Source organism: Rhodamnia argentea, chromosome 5 (assembly GCF_020921035.1).
Source record: "Rhodamnia argentea isolate NSW1041297 chromosome 5, ASM2092103v1, whole genome shotgun sequence".
NCBI lineage: Eukaryota > Viridiplantae > Streptophyta > Magnoliopsida > Myrtales > Myrtaceae > Rhodamnia > Rhodamnia argentea.
This window is the reverse complement of record NC_063154.1, coordinates 10,091,157-10,102,389: the sequence shown is the minus strand read 5'-3', so window position 1 is coordinate 10,102,389 and position 11,233 is coordinate 10,091,157. Positions and strand designations below refer to the sequence as shown.

General features: G+C 41.3%; 1 protein-coding gene and 1 long non-coding RNA gene across 5 annotated transcripts; both read left to right on the top strand.

Moving 5' to 3' along the window:
* The first annotated feature begins 1,053 nt into the window (after positions 1-1,053).
* On the top strand, positions 1,054-3,810 carry LOC115747420 (putative pentatricopeptide repeat-containing protein At5g13230, mitochondrial). The gene has a single exon (XM_030683574.2). It carries the CDS (start codon positions 1,134-1,136, stop codon positions 3,639-3,641), a length of 2,508 nt encoding a protein of 835 aa, XP_030539434.1. The 5' UTR covers positions 1,054-1,133; the 3' UTR covers positions 3,642-3,810.
* A 42-nt stretch (positions 3,811-3,852) lies between these two features.
* LOC115747419 lies at positions 3,853-7,402 on the top strand. Of its 4 annotated transcripts, none has more exons than XR_007198287.1 (4): positions 5,242-5,662; positions 5,915-6,342; positions 6,441-7,029; positions 7,121-7,402. It is a non-coding gene; the product is annotated as an uncharacterized LOC115747419 (long non-coding RNA). The 4 variants fall into 4 exon arrangements; XR_007198288.1 differs by lacking the exon at positions 7,121-7,402 and having other exon boundaries at positions 5,915-6,041; positions 6,103-6,342; positions 6,441-6,873; XR_007198290.1 differs by lacking the exons at positions 5,242-5,662; positions 7,121-7,402 and adding an exon at positions 3,853-4,283 and having other exon boundaries at positions 6,441-6,873.
* The last annotated feature ends 3,831 nt before the right edge of the window (positions 7,403-11,233 follow it).

The following is an 11,233-nucleotide window of genomic DNA, read 5'->3' as shown; positions in this document are numbered from 1 at the left end:
CATCATGTAAATAAATAATCGAAAGAGGTAGGAATTACATGATTTATTCTCCTTTTGTCGTAAAAGTTGATAAGAAAATTTTCTCTGACTGCCTTAGGTGGTATCTTGGTGACGGTCAGTTTTGGGGAGAATGCAATTTCCAACAGGGAGTGCTACGTGTCATGTTTCTAGGCACTTAAAAAAGAGTTTGTAGTTATATGATTACTGAATTGAAATATTGTTTTAGTATAATCCGTTTAATTGTATCCCCTTTTGTATGAATTTTACTCACTCTTTTGAACGGATGCGGGATTTTTAGTTCATAGTTTATATCTATGGTAAATATAAGCACTCGATAGTAGCTAAAAATTGAAAATATTATCAAAAAAGTCATAAACATCAATTCAGTCATAACTTTTTTTTATTAATTTAGTCATAAACCTTTTGCATTTGTACCAGTTAAATCTATCCGGCCAATTTTGACCGGTCGGCGTCGATGTGGATGTCGTCCGGTGCTAATGTGGCATTGACGAATCAATTTTTAATATTACTTATATTTTTTTTAATTCTTTATTTATTTATTTATTATCTTTTTGTTCTTCTTCCGTAGCCGGTCGCCGAGCCGGCGATCGGCCAGGTCTCGCCCCTCGCTGGCCCTCTCTTCTTCTTCTTCTTCTTCTTCTTCTTCTTCTTCCGCTAAATAATTCAAAATGATATTAAAAATATTAAAATATTACATTAGCGCCGGCTAGTCGAAGTTCGCTGGATGGAATGAATTGACACAAATATAAGAAGTTTAAGACTGAATTGGAAAAAAAATATTTAAAATTGAATTGACATAATTGAAATAGGTTTATGACATTTTTGATAATTTTCCCTATAAAAATTCCTAATTGTCGTGGTTATACAACATAGAAAATTTCATGTGTGATTGGTGAGATATTTGTAATATTTTCAGAAAATAATAAAAATCACCAAAGGGAATAATTAATGGGATGAATTACATTTCTAAGTTGAAACATTAAAACTCATTAGAACGAATGATGATAAAATGAGACAAGCCCCCAGCGCAGAGAGCGGGACGTGAACCGAGCATCAAACACCTGGCACTCGCGACTGGGTTCTTCCCTGAGGCAGAGGAAGACGAGAGTCGCATGATCAAATTCCTGAGCACCAGAGCGTTGCGATGTGCGAGCGTTGCGACTCCATACGATGGTCGTGGACTCGACAGTTGCCTCCACTCGTCAGCACGTGGGTTCTCGGCCCAGGCCGCCCATCTGCTCGAGCAATGTCCAAGCGACTCGGAGCTCCCGCCTTCAGACTTCGACTCTCGTTCCTACGCCGGTATGCTCCAAGACTGCATCCGCAGCGGCGACCCCACTTTGGCCAGGCCTCTCCACTGCGACGTCATCAAGAGGGGTGCTTGCCTGGACTTGTTCGCTTCCAACATCCTTCTCAATGCGTACGTGAAGTCCGAGCTCTTGGGGGATGCTTGCATTCTTTTCGACGAATTGCCCAGGAGAAATACCATATCGTTTGTGACGTTGATCCAGGGCTTAGCGCAGGCCCTCCGGTTTGGCGAGGCTGTCGAACTTTTCGTTAGGCTGCATAGGGAGGGGCACGAGCTGAATCCATTTGCTTTCACTACTTTCTTGAAATTGCTTGTGAGTGTGGTGAGGGCAGACATGGCTGGTGCTGTTCATGCATGCATATGTAAGTTGGGCCATGATACGAATGCTTTTGTTGGGACAGCTTTGGTAGATGCTTACTCTGTGGGTGGATATGTTTCCTGCGCCAAGGATGTTTTTGGTGGGATTGTTTTCAAGGACATGGTTTCCTGGACTGGGATTATATCCTGCTGCGCCGAGAATGGATGCTTCGAAGAGGCCATGGGTTTCTTCTCTCAAATGAGAGTTGTTGGGTTTAAGCCAAATAACTATACCTTTGTCAGTGTTTTGAAGGCTTGTCTTGGTATGGGGACTATACACTTGGGGAGAAGCGTTCAGGGATGCACGTTGAAAACACATTATGAGCTGGATGTACATGTAGGTGTGGCATTGCTAGAATTGCATAGTGGATTGGGTGACATGGAGGCTGCGCGGAGGGTCTTTGAAGAGATACCTAAGAACAATGTGGTTCCTTGGAGCTTTATGATTGGGCGGTATGCTCAGATTAGCGAGAGTAGAAAAGCGGTGGAGCTTTTCTGTCAGATGAGACGAGCTTTTGTCCTCCCCAATCAGTTTACCTTTGCGAGTTTGTTGCAAGCATGTGCCACTATGGAGTCTTTACAATTGGGTGAGCAAGTGCACTGTAACGTCCTCAAGGTTGGCCTTGACTCGGATGTGTTTGTCTCAAATGCTCTGATGGATGCCTATGCTAAGAGTGGAAGGATTGACAGTTCTGTTAAAATATTTGAGGAATCACAGGCTACAAATGATGTGACTTATAACACTCTGATTGTTGGCTTTGCACAAATAGGTGAGGGGCAGAAGGCATTGAGTTTGTTCTCAAATATGCTTGATCATCGACTGATGGCAACTGAAGTGACTTATTCTAGCGCTCTTCGTGCTTGCGCTGGCTTAGCATCTCTGGAGCCAGGAAACCAGATCCATTCTCTGACCATCAAAACTACTTATGACAAGAACACAGTAGTTGGTAATTCTTTGATAGATATGTATGCCAAGTGTGGGGCCATCAAAGAAGCTCGACTAGTGTTTGATCGGATGCATGCACGAGATGAAGTTTCGTGGAATACTATGATCTCAGCGTATTCTATGCATGGTCTTGGTGGAGAGGCTCTAAACATATTCGAGATGATGAATTCAAGCAAATCTCGACCAAATAAGTTAACTTTTGTTGGCGTCTTATCAGCATGTAGCAATTCTGGACTTATGGATCAAGGTCAACGGTATTTTCATTCTATGGTGCATAGCTATGGCGTTGAACCTTGTGTAGAGCATTACACCTGTATGGTTTGGCTTTTGGGAAGATTAGGCTATCTCGATAAGGCTATGAAATTGATTCAGGAGATGCCATTTGAACCTAGTGTCATGGTGTGGCGGGCTTTGCTTGGTGCTTGTGTTATCCATCATAATGTCAAGCTGGGAAGACTTTCAGCAGAGCGTGTGCTTGAAATGGAACCTCATGATGAAGCAGCCTATGTTCTGTTGTCCAACATTTATGCAAATGAAAGGAGGTGGGAGAATGTTGCTGCTGTGAGGAAAAAAATGAAACGGCGAGGCATCAAAAAGGAACCAGGGTTAAGTTGGTTTGAATATCAGGGAACAGTCCATTACTTCACTGTTGGGGATATTTCACATTCTGATATGAAGCTGATCAGTGGGATGTTGGAGTGGTTGAACATGAAAGCCAAGAAGGAAGGGTTTGTTCCTAATTGTAGTGCTATATTACTTGCTGTTGAAGATGAAGAAAAGGAGCGTTTGCTGTGGTTACACAGTGAAAGATTAGCTTTAGCATTTGCGCTTATCAAAATGCCCTATGGAAACCCTATACGTATTATGAAGAATCTTCGAATATGCGTGGACTGCCATGCTGCAATAAAGCTGATATCAAAGATTGTGCCGCGGGAAATTATCATCAGAGATATCAACCGCTTCCATCATTTTCACAACGGGGCATGTTCTTGTGCTGATTATTGGTGATTGGGAATTTGAAATTTGGCATAGGATCTATTGTGAAATTAACGCAAAAACTAATGGATCTCGCAATTCAAGTCTAGCACGAGAAGAAGAGATTATCAAAGAAATCAATGAGAACTGATAAGGACACTAGAGATTTACGTTGTTTGGTCCGAGTGTTGGATGTCAAACGACATGTTTCTTGCTTGGATTGGGTTTCTTTTACGGGCAGGATCATCACCTATGACCGTAGGATTCTGGAGGACTAATTTTAGAACTTCTTATGAAGTAAGAGCTGTTTCACCCATGAATTGACAATGAAATTTCAACATCACTTTAATACAACAATCTGGTACCTCAAATTTCAATTTGCTTATCAAGAGCAAGAAAAGAGAAAAAAAAGCAAAGCTCGATATTGTCTAGAGACAGAGAGTTGATTTCTACAGCTGTCTCACTTATTGAAGAGATTTATTTTATGAACACCATCTCAAATCCTGGTGCATGACATCTACTTCTGGTAGATTTATCATTGAGATGTATTGTTGAAGGCAATTTTCTGCCAATTTGGCGTTTAATTCAGTCATTCCCACCATTCAGTGTGGAATGCAGAATGCCGGGGCTGGTCTGAATGCTGGACTCAGCATCTGAATGGGTGCAATATTGCAGGTACTTTCTAGCATATCTGTCTGCCTACTTAGATATAGTCAGTTATCTTAGATTTTATTCTATGTAAAGTAGCATGACCATTGTAGATAATAATGGATGTGTTTTAAGTAGAGCAGTTCATGAGCCTTTAGAGGGCTGGGGCCACAATATGATAGAGAAGTAAAGATTGTAAATAATGGTTTCTGCTTGCCCAACCTTGCTCAAGGGAAATGCATTTCCGTCTGTGTCCTGCAAGAATTGCAATCATTAATTTGTCTTTGCACTGCCTTGCCCTTCTTTTTGTTTTTCTTGTGTTAGCTTATCATATTAAATAAATCTAAGTATGGCTGAGGAAAATCTCATTTTAGGCCCTTTTAACTCAGGTGATTCAAAGGCCAGAGTAATATCTGCATACTCAAATACATAGAATCACCAAGCATGAAGTATTTGATTGGTCTATCATAGTTCAAGCAATACTGAACCTTCCTTTATTGTTCACAGAGAAAGGCACCTTCGAATGGAGAAAACATCATCTTATATGCTGATGCATATTAATCGGACAGCAGATCATTCTTCTCTAGCAAATGTCGCATTAATCCAAGCATGAGAAGCATTTGAATCATGAGTTTGATTTACAATGATAATGGTCTTTGTAGTTTGAAAACATACACATAGGTATAAGTACTCGTGTGTGTATCTCTGGTATCGCGAAATATACTATAGATATGTAGAATCTTTATCCACTCTATGCAAGCTCTAGTACATCAATCTTCTATTTACTGGTATATGATCACATAGGGTGAACCCTGAAATGGATAATGATAGGCGTTGATGCAAAGGGTTATGTATGTGCATCATCTAATAAGACTGGCCTTGTGATTGTGAATTTAGCATTTTGATATCCCTTCAAATTTCATCCTCCTCTGATTTTAACTGAAACCTGGTTCGTGCTTGGTTTTGCCACGGCCCCCCACTGCCTCTATCCCATCTCTCTCTCTCATGCACGCACCGTGAGAGGTAGATATGAGTTTGCACCGGCAGACTTGGATGTTCTAGGCTTAGGCAACCTCCTCAGTGCAAACTATTCGTGCGGTGGTCGTGAGTCACCCGACAGAGGTTGCAACGAGAGGGAGGGGGGGCACAAAGCTGCTCAAGGACGTCCATGGTGAGCTGGTGGCTGTGAGGGAGGAGATGTGCGATGATGCAGAGGCAGAGAGGGGATACCACTGAGTGCAAACAAGCTTATGTTTTGGTCACCCACCATGTTTTAGCTCGTTGTTATTTGGTCAATGAGGTTAGTAGTGTATTTCATGATGGGGGTTTATCTATAGTAAGCAAGCCTACTCATCATCAAGGGCTCTCTACCTTGATGACTTTTGCTCCTATAGTGTGAGGAAATGGTAAGTTAATGATGTTTAGCTTCATGAAAGGACATTTGCTGGATAGGAATCAATTTACTCTTCGTTGGATTTGTATATTTAAAATGCAATTGAGATATACATGGCAATATTATGCTTGTTTGTTCTAGAAAGGTCGTTCCTGTGAAACAAATGAGAATTCCTTTTCCTTGAGTTATATCTCTTAATTCATTTCTAGTGGCTGGAGCTTTTTTTTGGCATTACTACTCAAAATGTTCACACTATTATTCCCAGGTGCGCTGATATCTCCAATGACGGTATTAAAGCTTCATGAAAGCAATATTTCAGAATAAGAGCATGGCCTTTGACTTGTTACCCGTTGGTAGGATTGCGCTTTACTGACAACTAACTGACTAACAATGTCTTCTAGTGTTTCGACATCACATTGACCTTGTCCGCTCTTCCCACTTGACCCAAACAAGAGTTGTTACAATAAAAGAGAAAAAATGAGCATGAGGTGCGGTGGGGGAAGGAAAACGCATTCAGCGATCAAGGCTTTCTCCTACAGATAAGATTCATTTAGCCTTACCATCCTGAGACAGCACACCTAAGGAGTTCACCTTTTCTACTTGTCCCTCGTTACTGGTAATGAGTATGCTGGCTTATGAGTGCTTTGCTTTTATGCAAACTCTTATATGACAGGATCAGAGTTGATTCTTCAGGTCCGTTATTCGAAAGCTCGGTTCACTTATCATGTCCATTTTCCTCGAAATTCTTGATTTTTCGTGATTCATGACATGATCAGTTTTCGTCATTTCAGGTTGCTAGCCATCCCTCAGTCAAACATGCTCATTTTGAATGTTGTTTTTTTAGGTACAAAATCCGGCTCCTGTGCATCTAGAAGGGTCGCCTTCTTCTCGAGTATCATCTGATCACATGATGAGTCAGGTATTTCCAAAGTCTCCACTAGCAGGTCAACTTTATCTGAGCTTGTTCACACTTTCACGGATGGGGTATCGGTTGTTATGCAGAATCATGAGAGCTATGCAAACTATTATGGGAACAATAAGATGCATCTGTGGTTGTTGTCGCTTCTAAGAGATTACCGAGTCAAATAAGGTTTGCATAATTGATGTTCTTGTATGTCTTCCGACGAATTAGATGAAAATCATTGGCAACCTCTCATCTGAAATGACTTTAATTTCTCAGCTAAACCCGGGGCAACTTTTATTTGTACTGACATGTTCACAGTGCTTATTGTATTACTAGCTCTACGACACACTTCGTCCTAACTAACCACGCATAAGGGCATTGCAAATACACGATGCAGCATTGCATAATAGAAAAAATCTCGATGCAGCGCAGAGATCAGCCGGAAAGTGAGAAAAATTGTGGAGTTGTTATGGCAGGTTTTGTAAGTTCTTGTTTTCTTCCCCATGTCAACATTTCTTGTTCAATTTCAACTTTGGTTCGAAGTCCAACATTCGTTTCCTTTCCTAGGAACGAGCTTGAAGCGTGAACCTGCACGTGAGACTGGCTGAGAATTCTTGTCCAAATTGGATTATGTGAACTGCGGATGTTTTGAAGGAGGCTCTTCTTCATATCGTACGCTTTATCATTTCAAAGGGGCATGGGCCTCTGTCTCTTATTGGGCCCTCACGATTTCCGGTCCATGGATCCAAACTCTCTTGGCCCTCTTATTCGATTTTTTCATTTTTATTTCTCTATGTTTGTTTTTGGTAAACAAGGCTATTAGATTAAACTAGCGACGAGCTATCGGTAGTCCCTTGTAATTTAACACGGTCGTAAACTTATTTTTTAACCCATATATGATAGATTGAGTTATTATGTAGATTAAATTCAATAATGGGTCTTACATAAATTTAAGCATGATATGAGTATTAAATGGTCATAAATGGATTATAAATGTGTCATAAATGGATTGTCAATTGGTTTACTCAACTCATTACTATGACTCTCTTTTCATTCTCTCCATCCTCACTTGGTCTCGCGCTCACTCGTTTTACACTCTCACCTCAATTTGGGTATGAATTTTTCTAGATTGAGTTAAATGTGGATGTGTATTAGGAATATGAGTTGAATATGAGTTGGGTGTGGATAAGAGTCGGTGTGTGTCATTAGATTTATGTTGCATGGAATGGATCAAAACGGGTTAACTGAATCTATTTGGGTTAGACTGAAAAGTCCAACCTTGGCTTTGATGGGTCTATGAACATGGGCATTGTTTATGCACGACATCTATGCCTAAGTTTGAGATGGGAAGTCATCGGCCCGGCGACGGGGCAGGCAAGGACGTCCACCCGATTGCTCATTGGCATTTGGTAGAGGACCGGTTCGAGTTTTTCATAGCACCCAAGCATGTGTTCCAACAACTTGACACAAGGGACGTTTCAAGCCCAAGGCTTTCATCGTTGGATAGTTTCATGCGCAACTAGCCCAATCGCTCCATTGGGTATGACCGGTTTACAAAATTGATGTACAAAGTGATGCATCGAACCGTGACTAGTTTTTTGAATATGACCCATCTGGAGTTGATCGGGCATCTTTGCAAACCATTCCTGCAAATCAATTTAATTATCTACAGCATTCCTCTCGGTCAAAGTAAATCGGGGCTCGAAGGACGCTTTTTTATTGTTGCGCGGGCAATCCAAATCCTACGCTTGCATTCCAAGTTCTTGACCATCGTCACAAATCTTTTGCCTCTCGCCGCGACATAGGTTTTTGCAGAAGAACCAAGTAATAGGGTCAGCGTTCGAACTATGTTTGCTACAACAGTGTCGATAGCCTATTGAACCGTCCAGCCGTCCACTGATGTTTTGTCAACCTTCCTAATTTTTTAAGAAATTGATGGTGGCCGATGGTTATAGCGGTTGCTTGTCATCGGCAATGCCGCCACCACCACCCGAACCCGATCTTTCGGATGTAGCCCGACCTTTCTCAAAGTTTCTAATTTCGTAGACCAATTTTCATGTACCGGAATCAATACTACTGTTATTTGAATAGCGTAGCTTAACTTATGTGAATATTGAAATGGACAGGACATGTTCTGGGATCTTCTCTCTCTAAAATGCTCACACATGGCGACTCTCTCAGCTCAAAGTTGACCGACCACTCACCTCAAGATGCGTGCCAGGAAAAATAAAATCAAATAAAAAAATAGACAAAAATGGAGGGGCCAATTTGCAATTTCAATTTGCTTTTTTGGCTGCTTCACGTTTGCCCACTTTTTTTTATTCTCCCATCACATGACAAATCAAACGTCGACGTGACTCAACCATGACAAAACACCCCTCGACCTTCCCCCCATGTTCTTTTGTCTTGTCTTGACATCTTCGCATAGAAAAGGAAAAGCCAAAACCTCTCATTCCAATCCACGACGTCCCATGAACAATCATTCCTCCGTTTGACGAACCATAAGAAATCGTGGGACCCGCTCTCCATTGATTTTATGAAACAATAATAAATAAATAAAAATTAACTTAGATGTCGTGTGTACATTGAGAAGGTGGATTAGCATGTTAAGCACGATGATTTATGGTGGCAATGAACAATGTCACGGAACAAATTAACATGCTTCTTCTAATTAAGTCAAATTTTTTCGTGGCGCATTACGCCCGACAAATGAATAGATCAACAGAAAATTATCTCGCGTCGCTTGTCAATGGGAGTTGTTGCTGGACATTATAGGTATCGAGAGTCCGATTTCGTCTCCAATTTGTTTTCGCTTGTGCAATTATTTGTTCATCAAATTTCGCGTGACGTTCTTACTTGTATGCATCCTCGTGTCACGATGTAGGAGTACATGTATTTACGGTGACTAGGTCATGTAACTTTTTCGTAATCTTCGTAGTACGTTGTATGCACGAGTACGCTTAACGTACGCTCTACGAATGGGGAGAGAGAGAGAGAGAGAGGGAGGAGAGAGGAGAGAGAAAGACAATACATGTGAGTTAGAGAGATGAAGGGGGAGGGCGTGGAGCCCACAGGGAGAGCCCCCCATGAACTCCGGCTTTGCACGCGCAGTCAGGGAGGTGGGCTCCACAAACCAAAACAGCACCCCGCGCACGTCCCATGCAAACCTAATAGAACTTTATTAAATATAAAAAAAAGAAATCTTTTTAATATGTTTTTTCTTGCGGAGAAAAGGGAAACTAATTAATTAAGAAATGTAAAAGAAAACAAAAAGGGGAGAGGGTGTGGAATTTTATGGCCCCAGGACTCTCGGGAAGTACGAGGGCCTGGAAAATAGAACAGTGACACTTGCATGCGGGGCTCATATGCACATGTTGAAATGCTATACTTAATGCAGGAGGGACGATCAGCGTCCCATGACACGACACAGAATTCGGCACGGGATTAGAGAACTTCGGTAGGGCTAATTGTCCTTCGTACATCAAATCCGACGATGAGAACCAAACCTTCACGAAACACTTATAATCTCCTTTGAAGTTGAAGTTGTAGACTAACGAGATGCGAGGAAAGCGAAACTCCTAAAATAAACACTAAAAAAACTCTCCAAAACAAGAGAGAATCTTTTGGATCTGGACTAGATCGAAATAAAAAAAAGTCCATAAAAAGGAGAAAAGCAAGAAAAAGAAATAAAAAACTAAATCAGTTAACAAAGAGGGGAGGGGAGGGGAGGGGAGAGATCTAGCTCAAACCCTCCCCTCCATAGAGAAAGAAGAAAAACTTGTGTGGAGATGGAAGGGAGAGGAGAGGAGAGGAGGTGGCGGCGGCGGCTAGGGTTGGAGGAGCATATACATCCTCTTTATCATAGCCTTTCAAATGAAAAAATGGATTGAGTAGGCCAAACCCCACTATACTTGTGTGTGGATTCGATTAATTAATTATACCCAATGGTTATAACTTTTCAGATATTAATGGTTTTGGACATGAAGATCCGTGTTTGAATTACAGTTTTATTCTGCTTGGTATTCTCACTTTTCAACTTCCATTTTTATTTTCTTCTTTTTCAAAGAGATACAACCTTCTTTTTCAACTGTTTCTCTTTGAGAGTTCTTTTAGAAGTATCATAATTGCTATTTGATATTCTCATTCGGAAGCTTTGTTGTGCTAGTAACCATTAGCAATATTGTGGGGGCAAATGATTCCTTAAAAGAGTGTTATCACGCTTCAAAGTTTGATTCCATTTGTTCCCAATCATTTGTAATAAATTACATAACAATTTTAAGGAATTATTCATTCAATAATGGAGTCAGAGTCCGTTGACACCTAAAAATAATCCAAGAAGGCTCGTGACAAGCACGTGAGGGGGCGACAATCAGCTACGGGAAAGAACACCGAGGCAAGATACGTATCGATCAAACAGGTGCCACGTGTCGGGGTAAATTCTGGCGCTATTTCCTTCCAAAACAAGAAAAGCGCGCGGAGAAGAGCCACAATCGGAGCGGTTACCTAAAGATTGGCGGTAATCCCCATGAGGTAAAAAGAAAAGGCGCGAAGACCAAGAAACCGTCGAAAGAATCATCCACGTGGCTTATGGAAAAGGATAGAACGTGGGGCCAAAGGAAGAAACCGCTCGACGGATACTAAAAAGTCTGCCTATAAATACCACGTAGTAGCAAGACACAA

Coding starts and splice junctions, on each gene's coding strand:
- LOC115747420 (XM_030683574.2), top strand. CDS start 1,134: ATGATCAAATTCCTGAGCACCAGAGCGTTGCGATGTGCGAGCGTTGCG.